This window comes from Mus musculus, chromosome 16, assembly GCF_000001635.26.
Source record: "Mus musculus strain C57BL/6J chromosome 16, GRCm38.p6 C57BL/6J".
NCBI lineage: Eukaryota > Metazoa > Chordata > Mammalia > Rodentia > Muridae > Mus > Mus musculus.
This window is the reverse complement of record NC_000082.6, coordinates 45702014-45725017: the sequence shown is the minus strand read 5'-3', so window position 1 is coordinate 45725017 and position 23004 is coordinate 45702014. Positions and strand designations below refer to the sequence as shown.

Below are 23004 nucleotides of genomic sequence, written 5' to 3'. Positions count from 1 at the left end.
TTAGCAGAATGGACCCTCCCAGAGGCCCAAGTCCCCTCAGGCAGCTGTGTGGGGCCTCAGATACAATGCTGGGTTTCCCAGAGGAGAAGAAAGGATTGTGCGGCAGAGAAAGAAGCTCCCAGCGGGAGGCAGGCGGTCTGGCCTGTCTAGGAGAGGGCTGGTTTTGGGGCGCTCTTAGCAACAGCCCTGGTTTGACCCTCCTTAGCCGTGAGAAAATCAAATCCAGGGCGCCTTGCTTCCAATCTCCTGCACCATCCGCGGCGTAATGTTGAGACATCCTTTCTCCCGCCTGTTAATTACCTGCTCTGGGCATCTCTAGCAAAGTGCTGCTGAGAGCGGAAGCAAGCAACCATCGCCCACCACCCACCGTCTGTCTGGGGGCTTATGCTCACGAATGAGTCCCATGTACATCATCCGGTCTGCCTGACAGGCAGGACTGAGAAAGGGGGGTTCCAGCCCCCCGTGGGCTGGCCAGGGCTTTATTCTAGAGTCCAGAGCGGCGCGTGGCTGCGCTTTTCTTTCCCGTTTGTAGGTGAAACCCCATTGGCTTCATTGGCTCCTTGATTTTAAACCACGCCCGGCTTTCTGCCCGCTTTGCTGCTGCTGGGTTCGGCCTCCCTGCCACATCCCAGCCGGGTTCTCAGGAAACCCGGGGGCTCCTGTGGCTGCTATTGTGTGGATGCCGCGTGTGTCCTCTCTTCTCTTCCAGAGATGGCTAACAGGGGTCCGAGCTATGGCTTAAGCCGAGAGGTGCAGGAGAAGATTGAGCAGAAGTATGACGCGGATCTGGAGAACAAGCTGGTGGACTGGATCATCCTGCAGTGTGCTGAGGATATAGAGCACCCGCCCCCGGGCAGGGCCCATTTTCAGAAATGGTTGATGGACGGGACGGTAAGGCGGGCAAGGATATTGGTTGTTGGGGCGCTGGGCAGGGAAACCCTGCTAGGGCCTTTTCTTTCCATGTGAGGCCCGGGGAGATCCCCTGTTGCCAAGGTCTGGGTCTCACCGGGAGAGATGAGCATGCCTTTATTTCTCCAGGGCTGGCTGCAATTCTGAGGGCTCTCTGCACAATTTCCTAGCTAGTTTAGAGGATTCTCCACCTATATGAGACTCAAGCTTCCTTCTGAGCTGTAAGCAAAACTGGAGCCCTTTTGATGTTTCCATTCAGAGTAGGGCTAAGCGCTGCTGCTGTGTGATCTCCTTAGCCTTCTTGGGCTGTTCTTACCCCCAAGGGAACCAGCTGGTTACACGGTGAAACAAAGGAAGGGGGTCAGGCTAGCCAACTTGTCATCCTCCATGGAAGCTGTATCCCTTGGAGGTGCTCAGGATCTCTTGAGCAGATGAGTTCCCCTGAACAGGAAGGGAATCCTTATGTGATAAGTGCCTTTCTGTCCAGATACTGTGTGTTTGGGTTCCAGGAGGACAGCTGAGCTAAGTCAAAGAAGCCCATCTTTTCTGGCAAGCTGTGATTTACTGTTACATAACTGCTATCCCACCTATTTGTTGGGCATCGTAGGGCTTGGCTTCTAAGAGTCTCTGAGAAGACCCAATTCAGTTCTTTGACGCATCACAAACTTAGATAGGATGAGTTAGTGAAAACAGCAGATCCCAGAGAGCAGATCAGAATCCTCCCGGTTCCCCGTGAGCCTCCAATGCATCCTCCATTAAGAATGGGAGATCATGTCCTCATCATCCAGGATTTTCAAGGAGGGAACTAGGTTCTGGCTGCAAGATTGTGGTCAGCTATTGTCTGTGAATGGGCTCCCTGGGGGTCTTCTGTGGTGTGGGTGTGTGTCTGTGTGTGTGTGTGTGTGTGTGTGTGTGTGTGTGTGTGTGTAGATGCACCACTCACTTCTGACCTGTGACATTTATTGCAAAGGGAAACACACTAACCCTCTGTCCCCCACACTCCCTTTTTAGGTCCTGTGCAAGCTGATAAACAGTTTATATCCACCAGGGCAAGAACCCATCCCCAAGATCTCAGAGTCAAAGATGGCTTTTAAGCAGATGGAGCAAATCTCTCAGTTCCTGAAAGCTGCCGAGGTCTATGGTGTCAGGACCACTGACATTTTTCAAACAGTGGATCTCTGGGAAGGTAAACTGCCCTCCTGGCTTTAGGTCTGTCTCCCCTGGACTCTTGTCCCAGTACCTCTTCTTTTCTCTGTCCTCTATTTGCAAAAGCCACTTACACAGGGATTCCCTGTGCTGCTTGGGGGAGGGGAAGTGTGTTCTCAGCTGTCATCCCAGGGACAGTGCTGGCCTTCCTGTTTGTGATGCTTTCTGGGTAGGGGTCCTGTCGTACAGAAGGACACATATTGAGGCTAGGGCAAGAACCTCAGCCAAGTAGTGGCTAAGTGTGATAGTGGAAGTGTCCACAGAGAAGAAGGGAACTGGCTACACGCATGTCTTTTCCTCTAGTCGGCCTTCCATCACAAATCACACTTAGTGGAAGAGAAAGGAGGCAGGAGTGAGTGAGTGTTCTCCTGACTCACCATCACTGGGGCTTACAGACAAAGCCATCTGGTGCTCCTCTGTCATTCAATCTGAGGGAGAAAAACAGCACTCCATCTTTCTGTTAAACAATTATCTAGAGAATGGTGACTGTATCTTCTAGATGAGTAGTCTGCTCAGGGAGACTACTAAATGACTTTTCACTCGCATTTGTGAATTGACTCAGTGAGAAGAATCTCACAAAGCTACTTAGATTGGATCTTATCTCTGGACATATATAGATAGCAATCCACCACTGTTGGGGAAAATGACGTGGAATGAAGATATTGCTGAAGGATTTGAGTGACCAATAGTCATAAGGCTTCAAGTCCCTTTTAGTGATAATGTGCATATTAATTCATATAGCCACGAGTAGGCCTGCCTGAGGCACAAAGAGACTAACTGTCTAACTGACAGATTGACTGACATGCTCATTGTCACTCACTGGCTGTCATCGCAGTGCAACCAACAGAATCTCCTAGATAGTGACCCAAATGGCTCTGCTGACAGTGACAGTGGAATAATGCAACTTTGATCAAAGTGTGGGTATTCTAAGGGTCATTACCTCAAGACTCTATTCACAGAGAGTTTTATGCATCTTCAATGGGTAAGTAGTTCTGACCTGAAGAGGCCAGGGGATTGATCTTGTATTTATTACTCAGAAACTCCAGTATCTGAAATGCTAGCCACTGCATTAAGTCCTCATAGATACCTTCCTCTAATTCTTCATGAGATGTCCTGATTGAGGCTTGGTTTCCAGGTCAAAATTATGGTGGTTTTCCACAGATAGTAACAGTTTCTTTTCCCTGATCTTCTCCATCACGAGCAGCCCAGAGATAAGAGCTTTTCTGGACAGGGTCACACAGTTCTTCTCACTGAACTATGAAGGAAATATTTTCAACCTCCCCATTCCACAGACAGTGACACCTGCCTGCCCCTGGTTATGTGTGTCTGCCAGAGAGCTCATAACCTCTCAGACCTGAGACTCCACCCTAGGTCCTAGTGCTAAAGCACAAGAGGGTACTCAACAGGCCACAGCGTTCTTCATCTATACCATGGATGAGCTGTTGAGTCACAGCAGTGACTAACTGTTGATGCCAGGGAGGCAGAGGAGGATGGAGGAGGAGGAGGAATCAAAGCTATGGGAAACCAATAGGGTGTTAGAGCAAATGAGAGGGTGAACAGTCTAATGCAGGGAGTATGTAAGAGGCAGGATGCTTGAGGTGTGTGGGGATGGGGTCTAGAGGTTGCCTTCCCATCTACATCACGGAAGGGCCAGCTTTGCTCCCTTTCCTGGTTACCCAAATACCATGGAGAGGAGCTTTAAGCTGTGGGAGGGAGGAGCAAACTCTATGGAGCTCTACACACCTGCCATAGCCTGTGTGTTAGATCCTCCTGGAGGAAGAAGAAAGCTACAATGCATAAATATGCCTGGAGCAACCTGAGATATCTCTCTGAATATGATAATGCTTCTAGATCAAGAGAGCAAGACAGACGATAAAAGCCATTCTTCTCTGTACCCTGCACCGTCCCCAGTGCAGGACAGGACTTTAAAGGAAATAAGGAGGATTTTTCTAAAGGTGCTGGGATTGGCAGGTCACAAAAACACTAGGTGAACAAAATGTAGGGATGGGCCAGAGACCTAAGAACAGGGAAGCAGACATGAGTGTCCTAATGACTTCCTGGAAGCCTCTGGGGTGGGGGTGGAAGGCTGAGATTTAAGAAGCTGGCTTAGACTTGATGTTTCCCAGGACCTTTGTCTGAAGCCCAGGCTAGAACTGTTTGCTGCGGAGTGTAGGAGCAGAAAGCAGGTTGCTTTGCACAGAGAAGTGGGTGGGAGATGGCATTGGTGGCATAGATCGTGGCCTGAGCATGTGAGGCTCTGGTCCCTCCTGCAGCAGTTGTTTGTATTGGAGGATGACTAAACTGTAATCACAGAGCAGGGCTGGCGTGTGTTTAGGTGACAGGTCTGTGTAAGGATGCATACACTCTATGTCACGTAGATATCAGTCATCAGACTAGCCATTTACATAGCTCATCACATTCTCTCTACAACTCTACTCCCCGACTGGGGATGAAATCCCGCCCTCCCATTTCAGTTACTACTGCTAATTCGGGATTCCCTGCACCACATTTGTGGCGGGTGGCTATGGTTGCTGTAAGCCCCCACCCCCTTTCCTAGTCATTGCTTTCTCCTCTGCGGGTACTTTATGCTTGGCTGCTCTCAGTACCCCATTTCCTTTGCTTGGCATGCGCTTCCTAAGTATGACTCTGTTTTCCCACTGTTGTCCAGTGCCTTTCCAAGCTGCTTCTGTATTGCTGACCAGTAAAGCGGCAGGGACCCAGGTTTGCCAAATGCCTTTTCGTTTGAGCTTCAATTACTCATGTAGGCAGGGCCCCAGAAGCACCCATCACCCAATACACTGTTTGGAAGAGACCTGGAGGGAATAAGGATACAAGATTCTTCCAAAAGAAACCCATGTGACAGCTTGATCATAGAGACAGATGATCAACTCAGACAAAAGGCTATTGGGGAAGGGCCAGAGTGACCATCATGTAGGGGTGTTGGGGAAAGGCAAGGACCATTGAAAAGAAGGGAAGGGAAGTGCAGAAATGTTCCTCTATGAGGAGAAAAAAGTAAGTGATCCAGCAGGTTTCTTTTACATTTGTCACAGATGCCTATAAAGGGCAGGGTGGGGCTGAATCAGCTGACTCAGAGGACAGTACACTCCAGGCAAGCCTGCAGAATCTTGGCTAGGAATACTAAAGGAGAAACTGGAGAAAGGGAGCAACAATGATTTACATGTGCATGTGTGTAAGAGGAAGAAACCACACGAGAGAAAGTGGGTATTCTGGTCTGAGGTTTGGTCAGAAAACCTGCAGCAAGTATCTTGGGTGGTGCAGTGGAGAGCAGGCTCCCAAGGCAGAAAATAGGGAGCCTGGACCAAACCTGTGTGCTAGCTATCACTTATCAGTTAAAATGTCTATGCCTTGAATTTGCCCTGCATCAAATGGGGATAATAAAATCCATTTCAAAGAACTGATTGGGAGAACAAAGGAGGTGATGTATCAGAGATGCTCAGATGGCGTCTGCTAAGTTGTACTGTAAGTATTGTCCCTAGCCTGCCCTTTCTAAAACTAATAGAAGGGGCAGGGACTGGAAAGGCACAGATTTCTCATAAAACAATGGACTTGATTAATAGCCATACTTAGGAGCTGATAGAGTTGCCTGGATGATCTTCACCTTCTCAGCCATTCATACAGGAGACTTTATTGACATTTCCACTCATTGACTTTGTCATCTTTCCCTCTGATACATTGCATTGCCAATTTCAGACCCAGGAGACCTTGGTAGAATGATAATAGCATGGGTTTTAGAGCAGATGTATTGAAACTCTTCTTTCCAGTGCATCCTAGTTGTGTGACTCTGTTTATGGCGTTCAGCTGCCTGGGTTCTCTTCTGTGCATTGATCTGACACTCCCAACCCCTAGAAGGATTATATGGAGCCATCACATTCAGTCTCCTGCCCGATATATGATTCCTGGTTGCCTAATCAATTCTGACTTTTCTCCTGCCACCATAAGCTCATCAGCAGTGACCTTTTGGGCCTCTTTGCAGAACCACGCAGTGTCAAATGTTCCGAATTCTCCAATGCCAGAGCAGACAGGACTCAAAGAGCAATCAACCCAATTCATCTTCTCAACAGTTGCAGTGATGGAGGCTAATGGATGCATGGTTTTGTGATGCCTGTTCTTGTCTACTGATCCTGGGAATCTAGAAGGTGTTGTTTACAGGGAAGTGTAGAGCCTCTCAAGAGGTGTCACTATGTGTGCTTTTCCTCAAAGGCAGGCACTGAAGGCACATTTCACCTAGCCTGGGATGATTTGGGGGATGCTGCAAGGTACCGGCAGGGCTATCACAAGTGCCTGCTCCTCCACACGTGCCTCTCCCAATGCAGCGTCCTCAGCTGCCTTTACTCTGAAGGGCTGCTGGCAACTGTATTTTGTGAGCTTCTCCTTATGCAGTGACTGTCAAACTCCAGCATGCATCACAGGCATGTGGTATGACTGACAGGCACTTGTCTGACATGTTAAGTCTGCAACAAGGCCCAAGAGTTTGTATATCTTACCGATCTGTTGGTGACACTGCTTCAGCAGGCCTGGGAGCCCCACCTTGAGAGCCACTACCTTACAATTTCTCTTCCCTCAGGCCAGAAGGCAAGCAACAAAAACCCATAGAACCCAGAGAGAACACTCAGTCTATTTTCTGACATTTCTCCCTGGACTGTAGCAATATTTTCTCAAGGAGATGGGAAATTATTTTTCTTTTACAGTTTGCTTTCTCTGTGGCGTATATATTTTTTTTTAAAAAATCACTTTGTAAGAGTTCCAGACTGGGTTGAAACCAATGAAAAATAGTAGTCATGAAACAAATAATTTTAGACTGACTTTTAGTGTTCCATTACCTTTTCAACTAAAATGACTTCTCCATTACCCCTGTTTACCCCTGTATCCTCTTATTTCTTCCTTCCTTTTTATTGACAATAGAGTCTTCTCTCATACAATATATTCCAATTGTAGTTTCCTTTCCCTCCACTCCTCCTAGTTTCTTCCCACCTTTCTTCCCCTCCAGATCTACCCCCTTTCTGGTCTCTCACTAGGAAACCATAGGCTTCTAAGAGCTAACAACTGAACATGGCAAAATAAACTATACTAAGATGAAGGAAAACCTTTCATACTGAAGTTCGACATGGAAACCCAACAGGAAGAAAAGAGTCTCAAAAAGCAGGCACAAGACTCAGAGACCCACTCATTCTTCCAGTCAGGAGTCCCATAAAGATACTAAGCTGACAGCTATGGTATATACACAAAGGACCCCATGCAGACCTATGTAAGGTGTGCATAGGAATCTTGAGTGTAAATTTAAGAGAATAAACTCCTCACTAGAGTGTCTTTATGTAAAACTCAAATTTTATAAGTACTAATGGTCTTTCAGAGTTGGGACATTACAAGGCAGAGCTCTAAGCTCTATTCTTTAAGACTTATTGTTTAGTAGTTTGGGGTTTATGGCTATTTTGGAGGTGCTATTCCTTCTTGTGATAATACAGCATTACAGTACATAGTGGGTATAGTGACACTTAGGAGGCTGAGGCAGGAGGATCTTCATAAGTTCAAGGTCTGTTTGGGCTACAGTGTGAGGCCTGCTTTAAGAAGAAACAAAGAAGGGGGTAGCTAAGGAGAGAAAACAGGGCAACAATGACTCCTCATTGTTGCATTTACGTGCCCACCACTGCCTGACACTAAAAAGGCTTGCTGGATGACACAACCCAAGCTGTCAGTCATCCAGTCAACTCCTTTTCCTTAAGAGTTCGTTGTTCAATTTGGGTTGGCGATACAATTAAGAGGAAGTTACAGATACCGCCTACATGCCCTGATGCACACATAACCTCCCCATATCATCCTGACCATGTGGGTGGAACAGGCATTATGATTCCTAAGTCTTGACTGATGGATTGCTTATAACTGAAGGTCACACTCTACAATAGGGCTCATCCATGCTGATGTACAGTCAATGAGTTTGGACAAATGTGTATAGCATCATGCTGCCTATGATCCCTACCTTAATAATCTGTGGACCATCCCTTCATCCTTTTCCATCATCTTCCCCAGTGATCATTGCTCTTCCTACTGTCTCCCTGGTTTTTCCCTTTCTAAGATGTCACATAGTTGGTGTGACCTAGTGGGTGGTCTGTTCAGATTCTATTAGCTCTTTTTTTTTTAAACCCTCAAGTCTGATATTAACTTATTGTGATAAAGAAATAGAAGAATCCAGACGGCGTGTTTGTACAAGCTTGGCTTCTTCCTGCATCAGTTTCCTTTTCGCAGCCAGTGGCATACTCTTAGGTCATCACCAGGACTGTCCCCTTCATTCTATGCTTGCATTTGGAAAATGGTCAGCATTGGATTGTATGTCTTTATTTTCTTGGGAGAACAGTATTGAGCAGAAGTACTTGAAGAGTCATAAGCATTTGCCAAAGTGTCCAGCATGGCTCTCAGGAAGCAAAGTGCTTCTATGCAGGCAGACTTCCAGCTTGGATCAAAGTGCTTCTAGTGATCAGCTTTATTCACTTGATTTTGTGGAAGATGTCTCCAAAGGAAGGAGTTAGTACTTAACAAATTTTGTATAATTCTTAGCATGTGTCAGACATTATTATGTTAAAAAAAATGGGACTAAAAAGTTCAGAGTGAGGCTTCCATGTCCATCTGTATGTAAGGGTTGTCATGGGAGATTACCCCAGAATCTGGATATTTAGGATGCTTAGGTCATTCTGATAGTGAGGCTAGCTGGGAGTCACCAGCTAAAGTGTGTTTCTCAGACTGATGGTTTGAATCACCTGTAGATCATTTACCAAGCTTAGCTTATTGCAGTGTAGACTCTTAAGGCTTTCCAAATCAATTTTTCATAGGAAAAAAACCATCAATATTTGTATACTAAATTTGGAGAGGTGCCCCACTCTGCCCACTCCCATAAATAGACAACAAAACTTGGAAATGTGCTTTGAATCAAGCTGTAATGGCCATTTTTACACTTGCATAAGAAGGCAAATGATTGGCCATGATACAGCAGTTTAGCTCTTGTTATTTTATACCCAGCACACTGTACAGATCATTCTCGATCTCACTATTTCTAACCATATTTACATACCTGATGCCTTCTGACAGAAATAAGGTTCTATAAGTGGCCCTGATTCCTGCCACTTGTCCCTTCTATCTAACATGACTCATTTGATCTCCATTTCTAATCTGGAAAGAGGCCAGTTTGGACAAGTACTCTCTTTCTCATCTAATCAGTCCAAGAATTCTGGAATTCTTCACAAAAGTCTCTATCAGAAGACACACCAGACATGATGAGAAAATGAACCAGCTGTGAGCTGTCTACGACAGACGATTTCTACTTACTGAATCATATATAATCTTCCTGATTAACTTGATTAGCATATGGACTCCAAATATTTTCATTTAAGTTCTTTAATTTAAGACATAGCAAAATTACTTCAGACAAAAATATCCAATGACTTAGAACCATTTGGTTGTAAGGTTGGTGTCCTTAATTGAATGGTACCCAAGATCAGTGCCCAGACTTAGATTTCCTGTGTTCCTAATGGCCTTACTCCTTTGGTTATCTCTGATCACTGGTTCCTGCCAAGGAATGTGGTTCCATACCCATTTTGCAAGGGGCAGGGGTATGGGGAATGGCAGTGAAGAGGAGTGACTGTCCAACAGAAGCCTGAGCTGGGCTCTGGTTTACTTGCTGTGTGCCTTTGAGGGTGCTAGCAAATCTCCTTGAATTAGTCTCGCTGTCCACAGTTGGAGAGGGTTGGTCTCCACTCTGTAATGTTAAGATCACATGTGATTAAGGCATCTAGCCCATAATTTACATTAAATCTCTTGCTTTGAAACCTTTCTTTAGAAAACAAACTTTCTAGCTTGTTCTTGTCAGATAACACCTCCTTCCCTCCAATGTGTCTAACTCAGTCGTACAGGCACTTCCAGGTCTGCTGTGCTGACAGGAGCGTGGGTGGTGTTGAACTTGTGTTTCTAGGTTCCTGGATCTCCTACCCTTGCCTGAAGCTCAGTTCTTTCTGAGTTTATGTGTGCTCACAATAGCCAGCTATTTGTGAAGGAGGCCTGCACTATGGTAGGAAAAAACTTATGTTTCATCTCTTTCTTCAAGGCAATGTTTATGGGTGGCTTGCTAAGTGGCCTTCCACATTGCTCCAGATCCTGTACACGTCAGACCCACTCCTTCCTGCTATCATAATTGTATTCCTCCTGCTCTGTGTGAAAGCTAAGCTGATTGGCAGATTCTAGCTAAGACTTCCTGTACTTATTCATTTTCTTCTAGGTTCTCTTTAATCGCTCACTGTGTAAGAGCACACCCACGATGTCTTTTTGAATGCCATTACTACAAGTGCATTTTAAAAAGCAGCCTGTTATATAGTGACAAGTTGCAGAAAGGTGTTTCATCTCTGAAAGAAAAAACTTGTTCTAATAGTTATGTCTGCATTTCTTCTCCAAGTTCTTAGTGTTTCTTGTACCAATCCCCTTCCAGCTCCTATGGAAACTCCACCAATCCATCAGTTCTCTGAGTCTGAGAGAATCTCCACTGACAGCATCTTTCCCAGTCCTATTAGCCATCCTCACCTGCACAAACTGCAGCCAATCACCCAGTAGTGAGTGAGTGCTGAACTATGGGGCAGGGGGGGCTCATGGGGGAAGGACATTCTTCCCTGTCTTCTCAGAATACATGAACATCCTGAACAGAACTTCCTTGAAGGCTATTATTGTTGATTTCATTACAGTTTATGCTACATTCTCTCACTCTGTCTGCCTTTCTGCTGTAAATCTGTATTCCCCAGTGGCCGAGCTGGAGGAAGCATGCTGAGACCACAGATGGCTCACTGGGTCTGACTTTGAATTTGGCTCTTAACCTTTCTCAGGCTCCCACTAGCCTCTCTCTGTTTCTCTGTCTCTGTCTCTGTCTTTGTCTCTGTCTCTCTCCCCACCCCCCACAATACCTTTCAGTATTTGCAGTTCTCCATTCCTGCTTTGTACACATCTCAGACTTTGATCTGCTTCTAAGTTGCAGCCTACTCAGGAAGGTAGCACCTTCTCTAAGTTTGAGGCTACCAGTTATCTGAAAAAGACAGGAGAGAAGATAGAAGGAGCTGGCTGATTTGAAGGCTCAACTGCCTTCACTATGGGCAATCTTATGACCATGTCTTTATGCATGCCTGCCCCATCACCACCACCACCACCACCACCACCACCACCACCACCACCACCACCACCACCACCACCACCCGTTCTGTTTGCTCTCTCACACCGGCCAGTGATTTATCGTCTCCATTAGTTCCTTTCATGCATCACATAATAGAGGGCTGTCACTTGTGTCTTGAGTGCTCTCTGTGGTGATTTGCTTTCTCCCTTTGCCTGTGGACCAGAGTGCCACGTGCATACTCAATTTGATGAACATGGATGATTTTTAAACCCTGTTAACCCAGATAGAATAAAAGAGTGAAGCCCCCTGGGGTCTGAAGCCAAATGACTATAAGCAACCAATCTGTGCAGTTTCCCATTCGCTGGCCACTCATGAGGAAAGCGCTCTTCTGCAGGCCATCACCCAGAACCTCCTGATCAGATCACATCACATAGCTTGCTGAAGCCATGAGAGCCAGGCCAAGGCTAGAGATGGAGCTGTATGTGAGCTGTAAACCTTTGGAGTGTTAATTACACATACACTCGAATGAGAAGGGCCCTGTGGTGTAAATGCAATAATTAACAAGGTTGGGGAAGGGCTTTACACCAGGGCCACTCTGGGAGAGTTAGTGAGTCTCTCTTGACTGTACTCATCCATAGCCTCTGTTACAGCTTCTCCTTCCAAAATTCCTGCCCTGACAGGCTTGGCTTTCATCTCTTAACTGAATTCCAGGGAAGGACATGGCAGCTGTGCAGAGGACTCTGATGGCCTTGGGCAGTGTTGCAGTTACCAAGGATGATGGCTGCTACCGGGGAGAGCCATCCTGGTTTCACAGGTAAGTCTTTCCCTGCCTCTCATAGAAGGGCAGAGGGAGGGCCTGACCCCTTAGCTACCAGATGCCGTCTACCCAGAAGTAAACAAAGAAGTGCCACCACAAGGCCCACTGAGCAAGGAAGGCTGACGCTGCTGTTCCAGACAACACCCAACCGAAGCAGAGGTTCTTGAGTTTTCCTGTTAGTTCCCTGCATCCCCTCTCCCTTGTTCCTTTCCTTCTTTTATCTTTTTAATTTTCTTTGATGCACCTAATGAAAATTAAATATGTCCCTCTGCCAAGTACCATCTCAGTTTATAACTATTACCCAGCAAGTTGACTAATGGCTTCCTCTTTGCCTCTCAAAAGAGTCCTGATCTGAGTGATGAATTATGTGATTATTTCAGTCCTGAAAGGGCCTTTAGAACCTTTCTCTTAAGTGATCTTTTTGGCTGTGAGAACAGAGACAGAGATGTGCAAACTGAAGACTTTGGTGGCAGATGAAAGGGGTGCTATTAGCAGCTACTGGATAATTCACTTTATTCGTCTTTCTAATGTTTTTTTTTTCTCATCCAGCAGAAATATAGAAGGATCTAACCTATGTCCTTTGTATTACCTTGACCTAAAATCCTCTGGGAAACTCATCAAAGACCTGGTCTTAGTCTCAGAATTATTTAAACGATCCACCATGTTCCAAAGTTATTTACAATTCAGTTCTTTACCAAAATTTGGCATTCTCTAATGAGGAAATATAAATTGTCCCTTGAAAATTCCTAAATTGATTGGGCAGCACAACAGAGATCAATCGTTGGTCTTGTATGGGAAGGGTGGAATGGAACCTATGACATGTTGTGCAAGAGGAGTTAGCTTTGTGAGAAGTACCTGAGAATGAAGGCTGAGGCAGCCTAAAGGGGAAGCTGAAGGGAAAGAGAGAAGCTGAGGGAAAGTTTTCCAGAAGGGCAGCCAGCCATGGATTCATGGATTCTCCTCCCCCTCCCTCTCCCCCTCCCCCTCCCCCTCTCATTCTTTCTTTTTGCAAGAAATTCTCAGACTCATCTTGGTTCCTAAGGGATAGGAAAGTTATATGTACTTATCAGCCATAGCGCATGGTGGCCCATAGCTTAAGGTAGCGTTGTAGGTCAGGACTCGAGTGTTTGTTTGTCTCAGATAGAGCCTGTGTAACCCTGTCTTGAGAAGGATTTGAAACGGTCACATGACCTAGTCCCATCTCCCTCTTTCTGTCCAGGAAAGCCCAGCAGAATCGGAGAGGATTTTCAGAGGAGCAACTTCGCCAGGGACAGAATGTCATAGGCCTGCAGATGGGCAGCAACAAGGGTGCCTCCCAGGCGGGCATGACGGGGTACGGGATGCCCAGGCAGATCATGTAAGATGCTGTATAGTGAGTGCCCCCTGGTAGAGAGGACGGATGTTCCGCACCACAGCCCGTGACAAAGAAATAGGTAGTCACCTGCTCACCTTCTCCTCTTTCTTGAAGCCTTCTGTCCCCTGTCCTTGCAAGTGCTGCATTTCTGCTCAGACTCCACGCTGCCTACTGCTGCCTACTGCTGCCACCTTCTGTTCCTTTAGAACTATGCAAAGACTCCCTTTCCTCTCTGACCTCCTGTGCCCTAAGGTCTTGGTTTGTTTGATTATTTATTTATTTATTTGCCAAAAAGTTTCTCTCCTTGACTCACAGAACGTATCCTAATAAACAAATTAGTCTGTGTTCCAGAGTATAACTTTATTCTGTCAGAGACTTAGCAGATTGGAATGATTTTTTTCCTTTTTCACTCAAGAGTGCATAGACAAGGTGAGATTAGCACAAACAGTAGTCAGTGGATCAACTATGAGGAAACACTTGCAAAGTTAACCAGGTTGAGTTTAGTACTTTCAACAGGAAATTTGGATATAGATTTTTCCCACTAGAGATCTTAAAGTTAGAAATTTACAAACACTGCCTTGTCCTATACCTATTTCTTTAAGTATCTACTTTGTACTTATAATATTAGACCTTGGAAGCAAGACAAAATATCATGAGCTTTTGTATACCCATACAAAATACCCAAGAAATAACGGTTAGATGGATGGATGGGTGGAAGGATGGTTTTCTCAAATGGTTTAAAAATACGCAGCTTTTTGCTTTTCTTGCATGAGTTTTCCTCATCTAGGATGGATCTCAGATCTATTCTGATATTTATACAATCCCTCCCCCCCCCCCGCCATTAGCTAGGAATGATACAGAATGTGGCATTGCTCTCTACACATTGTTTAGAGGACCCAACCCCCTAATATTCTTGAAGATTGCTCAAGATTGAGATCTGCCTAACATGAATGAGTTCCCAAGGTATTTTTTTAATGGAGCGAAAAATTAACAGGGAAAGTGAATCCAGACCCTATCAATTCATCTTACTCTTTAAAAAATATAGTTAGTAAGAGATATGAGCCAGGCGTGGTGGTGCATGCCTTTAATCCCAACACACTCGGGAGGGAGAGGCAGGTGGATTTCTGAGTTCCAGGACAGCCAGGGCTACACAGAGAAACCCTGTCTCGAAAAACCAAAAAAAAAAAAAAAAAAAAAAAAAAAAGCAAAAGAGAGAGAGAGAGAGACATGAAGGATCTTCATTTGTATAATGAATCATGAACTAATTTGAAAAGGTAACCAATAAATGAGACTATATAATATTACCATGCTAAGTATTTAGGTGATAGTTTTTCAAACAGTTCTTTCTAGTTTTGGGGTATGCCAGAGACTTCTATGTGATCCTTCTTATCTACCTAGGGAGCCTCTTGGTACACAGGTGATCCTTTCATGGCTGCTGCAGAATTATTTATTGTTTCATCTAAATGTGACAAACCCTTCCTCAAACCCTACCTTGGAGTTGCCAGATGAGAAAGGAGGGAAGCTGAAGGGTCCTCCAAAGTGAAAGAAACCTAGGAGAGAATCCCTAGAGAGGAAGGTAGTTTGGTCCCTGTGTGCCCGTGGATGTAGAAGGTATGGGAAAGACCCTCCATTAGGGCGGGACGGTTGGAAGAAAGCCTGGCATCCTGGAACCCGTGGAGAGAAAATGCCCTGCAACTTTGAATTTGTTCTCACAGTCAAGGTGCTATCTGACCTCAGGGAGCTGTGAACAGAAGGAAGCAGAGACCCTCTAGGGATATAAGCAGCACGACTTTGTATGGAGAATCATTTAGGATAAGACAAGTAAGCATGCCAAGAGTGGCAAGGAGAAAACACTGGAAACAAAAAGCAGTCATCCATCATGAAGAAGGAAAGAAACCCTCCATCACAGAAATGAAGAAAAATAAAATGAATGAAATAAGACGTGCTAGGCTGGATGCCAAAAACAACCCAGTCAATTAGAATACCAAGAAAATGCACCTCATAAAGATTTATGAATAGATGGTAATATGAAATAAATATTAGAAAATAACACATAATAGTCACGGACTTAGAATCTCAGAAGGGAGAAAAGTCAATTAGGGAAGCAAATGTAATCAATTCATTTATTTTGTGTACAGATGTTTTGCCTACAGGAATGTCTGTGCACTGTGGGCATGTTGGAGAGAAATTTTTTGGGAAACAATATTAAGGCTTTACCACAGGATTTTTTTTGCCCTAGATAAGATCTGTTTTAAAAGAATTATAAATGCCAGGCAGGGGTTGGGAGATGGAGACACATAAGAGCCCTTCATGGGTAGCATTGCAGTAGAATGTTTGACCACTGAAAGTAGAAAAGTCTTAAAGCATGTGCATGCACGCATGCATGTGTGTGTAGGCTAGAGGACTCCCTCAGGTATGAGAGAGGATTTTTAACCAGTCTTGAAGTCATCAAGTAGGCTGGGCTGGCTAGCCAACGAGCATCAGGAATCGTGAGGTTCTACCTTCCCAGTCCTGGGATCACATGTGTACGCCCACACCTACCTCTACAAACATAGGCTCTGGGAAACAAAGCTCAAATTTTTCATGCTTGCATAGAAAATACTTGGCCAACTGAACTATCTCTCCAGCCCAGAGCTTTTAAAGAGTAAAAGCTATTGCATATCAGAGAAAAAAAAAAAGAATCATGTTTATCTTTTGAGTTCTCAGCATAACCTTAGGAACATAAAGTAATATGTTCGACACAGAATTCTCTATCTAGATCAATGGTTCTCACCCTTTCTAATATCGTGACCCTTTAATGTATTCCCTTTATGCAGGATATCTGAAATGTGACCCCTGTGAAAAAGGTTGTTTGATCTGCTGGTTGAGAACCATGGACCTAGACAACTTAGAATACCACTTTTAAAAGGCTATTATTTGTTAGTATGAGATAAAGGGCTATGTACACAGCTAGGCACTTGGGTGGAGTTCAGAGATCAACCTTTAGGGTGCGTTCTCTTCTTCCTCCAGGGGTGCTGAGGGTAGACTTATGTTGTCAGGCTTTACGGCAAACACTTTTACTCCCTGAGCAGTCTCTGGCCTGCTCCCTACTTTTTAAGATCAAGAATGAAGCACATGTTGATAAAGACCAACTTTGAAAACATAATTATTTCATTAGACAAAATCGGCTATTTGACATGGAAATAGTGGGTAAATGCATCAATTAAAAAAAATCCATGTTTGTTAAAATATGAAAGTACTAACAAGGTGACAAAGTAAACAAAATTCTAGAAATACTACAATGCAGGTGTGGCATAGGGGAAGAAATGCAAAGAAAGGTCTTATTTGGAAGAAAAGTTTAAAAAAAAACTTTGGGGAGAACCAGTTAGATGGCCCATCAGGTGAAAACATTTGAGAGAACCAATTCCCTAGGCTTGCCTCAAGACACACACAGACACACACACACACAGACACACACACAGACACACACATACACACACACAGACACACACACACAGACACACACACACACACAGACACACACACACAGACACACACACACACACAGACACACACACACACACAGACACACACACACAGACACACACAGACACACACATACACAGACACAACACAGACACACATACACAGACACACACACAGACACACACACACAGACACACACACAGACACACACAAACACACTCCACACCACACCACACCACACCACACTGTGGCATGTGTGCCTCACCACAGCACATACATGTAATAAATGTAGACTACATTTTAAGAAATTGTTTGGAAAGTATAAATTCAGTAAGTCAAACTCACTTTATGATATAATTTAATATTCCAAAGCACAGCATGGATATGGGGGGAGGGGCGCTCACACTGACACTGTTTGAGCTACAAAAGAAATTGGATTAAAACCTAAGCTATAAAGTAAATACATATTAATCTGTACTAGTATCAGTAAATGAGTAAATAAAGACATGGAAAAGAGACAGAGATTATATTACATAGTAGCTAACTAGCCTAACAATGTATTTTTAAGATGTGTCAAGGCTGAGAGTCCTCTGCATGATTCTATGGGAGACCTACACACACGTCAATGAAGTGTATACTGCATCATGCTGCATTCTAACTAGGCTTCTGGCATAAATGCTGGTAGAATTAGGACTTTAAAAAAAGAGAGAGAGAAATTAACTTGGGCCGGAGATGAGTGTGTCTGGTAGAGTGTTTGCCTGGCACAGAGAAAGCCCCCCTATTGGATTCTCATCCCCACAATGGTTAGGCCATCATTACGAATCTCCCCCATCTGCCTGGGCAGAGTAGGTCTGACAGAATGGGAAAAGTGCTGTGGCCCCAAAGACAATCCTTTCTGGGTGGACTTAAGCACGGAGCTAAAATTTGTCAAATACCCGTGATTCCTATGCTTAGGTTTCATTTCATTTTGGATTTCAACAAGGGAGGATTAAAAGTCAGGATCTTAAAGCAAAGTAGAAAAGTAACTTGCTTTCAATTATTTATGGATTTGGTTTTTTGAGGCAGGGTCTTATGTAGACCAGCCTGGCCTGGAACTCACTATGTAGGTGAGGTTGACCTGGAACTTCTGATCTTCCTTCCTCAGGCCTACACCTGTACATTGCTGGGGTTAAAGCTTTGTGTTACCCCCTGTATCTGTATTAGCTGAAAAATCTAATCTGGAATTTTCCCTGTGCTAGGCAAATACTCTACCATTCCAGCCCACATTAGTTGGTTTTTTTTTTTTTAAAGATTTATTTATTTATTATATGTAAGTACACTGTAGCTGTCTTCAGACACTCCAGAAGAGGGAGTCAGATCTTCTTACAGATGGTTGTGAGCCACCATGTGGTTGCTGGGATTTGAACTCCAGACCTTCGGAAGAGCAGTCGGGTGCTCTTACCCACTGAGCCATCTCACCAGCCCCTAGTTGGTTTTTAAAATTCAAATTCTACCAGCATTTGCTCCATAAGCCTGGTTGGTACACAACATGATATATATGTATGTATATGTATGTACATTTTTCATTGTGATTTTTCATTATGTCTATCACAGAATCATGCCATGACTCTGAGCATTATAAGTCAACTCCTCAACCCAGGGCCATAGTCAAAGCTCCTCTAGATTGCAGAAACAGAATTATTTGCTAACAGCTGGTGTCATCTATAGGCTGAATGAGACTGTAGTGGGAAGGTTTCTTGTTGTGTTGGTAAGTCAGGGAGAAAGATGAATGAAAACAAAAACAGAGTGTCAGGATGACAAACCAGACTGGGGTTCTCCTCTCTCAAGTCACCCCATCTACCAACAAGAGGCGCCTGAAGCTGGCTAAAGTCAGTGGAAATAAAGAGTTCGCTCGTTGTGCACAAGGTTTCTCTTCCTATTTGCCTGCTACATTCTACCACTTCAGTTACCATCCATAGAAAGCTTTGGTGACATTAAATATTCAGTGCTTTTGTTAATACATTTAATTGTCATGGTCTCAAATCAGTGAAACTGTTAATTTAGTCCTCGAGACTGAAATCCTTCTGCTGACTTCAGCTCTTTTGTTGTCATGGTTACTGTAAAGCATAAAGACTAAGGTATATAGTATAGCCATATTTTTTTTCAAGAAACGATAGCATCATTTGTATGGGTTGTATGTTTGTTTCCCTTGGACATTTTGAGGCTGATTTTCCTATTATACGAACCAAGTTCAACTTCTGAAATGCTGTAGATTCTGGATCCTCTTTCACAGAGCCTTCATACTGTGCAAACAATCAACAGAGCAAAGGTCACTTTATCCCTTACCAAAGATTCTTTGCTCCCACGCATTAGGAGACAGTTGAAATGATAGACTTCAGTTCTTAGAAGATCATGTATTCATTTGAAAGAACAACTGTTTGACTAGACTTCAAAATGTGTATTCAAAGCCTTTTATTATTTATTTTATCCTTGGTTTTGCTTTTTTGAAACAAGTTCTCAATTTGCCTAGGTCAAACTTGAACTATAGACCTTTTTGCTTTCATCCATCTACCAAGAGCCTGGAATTACAGGCCTATGGCACCACCATGGTGGTTTGAATAAGAACAGCTTCCACAGGCTCATAGGTGTGAATGCTTGGTCACTAAGGAGTGCCAGTATTGGAAAGGATTAGGAAGAGTGGGCTTGTTGGGGGAAGGATGTCAGTGGGGATGGATGGGCTTTGAGGTTTCACAAGACCTGGCAAGCTTGCTCTCTTGGATCAGGATGTAGCTCTCAGCTACTTCTCCACACCATTTCTGCCTCTGTGCTACCATGCTTCCCACCATGATGATGATGATGGACTAAACCTTTTAAACTGTAAGCCAACCCCAATTAAATGTTCTCCAGTGCCTTATCCCTGCACTAGGACATCCACTATGACAGGCACTCTGCCTGATAAACTCTTGGCTTGCGGTGCCGAGGCCTCTTGCATGCAAAGCAAGTGCTCTACTGTAAACTATATCCAAAGCTGTCTTTTTAATTTTTATTTTGAGACAAGAGTCACACTCAGTTGCCCACAATAACCTTGGACTTCCTCTGAAGTCCAGTGAGGCCTTAAGCTTGGAGGCCTTGTCCTTCAGGTTTCTGAGTAGCTGTGATACAGGCTGGTACCACCACAATGAGCTTCAAGGCTTTTGTTTTAAAAGAGCAATCTTTCTTCCCTCTTAAATTGTAGACTTACACTTAACATGCTATGCATCCTTTATACGTGTAAGTGGTAGTGATTATAGGAGAGTAAACTCAAAAAGTCATTCTGCAAACCTCAAGTGTCCTTGGTAATACCTCTCCTGTGGCCACTAAAACCACAAGTGAAAAGATCGGTGAGTGGGATTTTTAAATCTATAGTGCTCAGGCTTTCTCTGTGATGCCAACAGGCTGTTAATTGTACAAATAAGATTTTTTCACATCAGTACAGGGCTGTGCTAGCATGTGCAACAAACAAAAGAACGAGAATTGGATATTTTTAACATTAGTCTTTTCTTTGGCACAAGGTCAGCTCAAAATGACCTGGAGTATATCCTGCAACAGACGAATATCTGAGTTAATTCTCCTTGGAAGGCACACCCGATACTACTATCCACTTTGTACCTATTACCTTACAGTTTTGTAAAATGGTTTAGTCATTTGAGGTTGATGGACGACTCATTCTACCCTCGGGATAAACTGCACACGCAATTTACTTGTGTTAGCATGCGTGTGTTTAGATTATGGCTCCTAGTGAATATTTTAAGTGAGAGAGCTTATGTGAAATATGGTTAACTGATTTATAACTCAGTAAAATCAAAGCGCTCTTTGGTTCTGAGCCTATATAATATAGTCTCAAAATATCAAAACTCTTGCAGTCTTGAGCAAAAATGCAGTGTCTCTTGAATTCCTCCATCCTCAGGATCTCTTGATAGTATGTTCCCTTTAGTGACATCATAATTAAGCTTCCTTAGTGTCAGAAAGCACAGATATGTAGTTAGCATGCATGTGACCTGTGGCATGTCCCAGCAAGATCAGATGAAGAAGCTAATCCTTTCATCATGAAGAGATCTTCCACATGGAACCTACTGAACACATTATCATTGAAAACCTACTGGGTTCTTTCCAGCTTCTGGCTATTCTAAATAAGGCTGCTATGAACATAGTGGAGCATGTGTCCTTATTACCAGTTGGAACATCTTCTGGGTATATGCCCAGGAGAGGAATTGCTGGATCTTCCTGTAGTACTATGTCCAGTTTTCTAAGGGACCTCCAGACTGACATCCAGAGTGGTTGTACCAGATGTTCCTCAACAGAGGAATGGATACAGAAAATGTGGTACATTTACACAATGGAGTATTACTCAGCTATTAAAAACAATGAATTCATGAAATTCTTAAGCAAATGGATGTATCTGGAGGATATCATCCTGAGTGAGGTAACCCAATCACAAAAGAAGTCACTTGATGCACTCACTGATAAGTGTATATTAGCCCAGAAACTTAGAATATCCAAGATACAATTTGCAAAACACATGAAACTCAAGAAGAAGGAAGACCAAAGTGTGGATACTTCGTTTCTTCTTAGATTGGGGAACAAAGTTTCCATGGAAGGAGTTACAGAGACAAAGTTCAGAGCTAAGACAGAAGGAAAGACCAACCAGAGATTACCCCACCCAGGGATCCATCTAATATACAACCACCAAACCCAGGCACTATTGCATATGCCAGAAAAATTTGGCTGACAGGACCCTGACACAGCTCTCTCATGTGAGTCTATGCCAATGCCTGGCAAATACAGAAGTGGATGCCCACAGTCATCTATTGGATGGATCACAGGGCCCCTAATGAAGGAGCTAGAGAAAGTACCCAAGGAGCTAAAGAGGTCTGCAACCCTATAGGAGGAACAATGATATGAACTAACCTGTACCCCCCAGAGATGTGTCTCTAGTTGCATATGTAGCAGAGGATGGCCTAGTCAGCCATCAATGGGAGCAGAGGCCCTTGGTCTTGCAAAGATCATATGCCCCAGTACAGGGGAATGCCAGGGCCAGGAAGTGGGAGTGGGTGGGTAGGGGAACAGGGCAGGGGCAGGGTATAGGGGGCTTTGGGGATAGCATTTGAAATTTAAATGAAGAAAATATCTAATAAAAAAAGAAAACCTACTGTGTATGCTGGACATAGTGGTATACATTTATAATCCTGCTAGCCTGGGCTAATAGTGAGACTCTGTCTCAAAATGTAAATTTAAACAAAATAATAAAACAACAAAAGAGAAAATCCAGGGTCATTATATGTCATCTCTTATTTAATCTGTAAATTGTTGGATTTTAAAATGATTTCTAGTCACACTATTGAAAATAAAACCATAAGAAATGTCCTCGTAGAGACCTATGTTTATCCATTTTGAATAATATTACCAAATTACCATCTACACTACCAGTTTACAGTATTGCTCACAAATCAGTCCCTGCCAATTTCTCTAACTCTTGTTAGAACTGCCCTTCTTTAAAAGTTTGTGAATATTTGAAAAGACATCATGTTAGGGCATTGATGGAATCCAAAGTCCACAGGCAACTGCAAAGTTAGTTCTCCTTGGAAAGCTCAGAACCCTGCCCCAAATCCCAGTGGTTTTCATGTTGGTCTCATAGTCCATTAAACCTATGAGCAGGTCATGCTCACAGGGACCCCATGAAGAAGATAGGATTGGATTAAACAAGAAGGTTGACTGGTAAGTATGACCACCAAGCATGGCGCCAGAAGAGAAATTATTGTTTCTGGAATTTCACTTGAATGCTTTAGGCCAGAGAGCTTAAGTGAAATGTGGTTAATTGATTTATTTCTCAGCACCATCCAAATCTCTGGTGTGGCTCCCAGCCTGTAATATATTCTCAAGATAAATATGACAACTTTTATAGCCTTGAGCTACGAAGGTAAAGCCAGTTTGAAGGGCAAAGATAAATCTCATAGAGTGCACATTTGTCTAGAACAAATATTGTCCTACTGACCTTTATTTTAATGAAACACAGATTGAATGGCCTTCTGTAGGATAAAGTTAAAGATCCATTCTGTTCCATATTCCTGGATCAATACT

The 23004-nt window shown here is 43.8% G+C and overlaps 1 protein-coding gene across 1 annotated transcript; it reads left to right on the top strand.

The window, feature by feature from the left end:
- The first annotated feature begins 486 nt into the window (after window positions 1-486).
- On the top strand, window positions 487-13788 carry Tagln3 (transgelin 3). The gene is made up of 4 exons (NM_019754.3): window positions 487-891; window positions 1921-2095; window positions 11984-12086; window positions 13309-13788. The coding sequence occupies exons 1-4, from the start codon at window positions 712-714 to the stop codon at window positions 13448-13450; spliced, it is 600 nt and encodes a 199-aa protein (NP_062728.1). The 5' UTR covers window positions 487-711; the 3' UTR covers window positions 13451-13788.
- Window positions 13789-23004: the final 9216 nt, after the last annotated feature.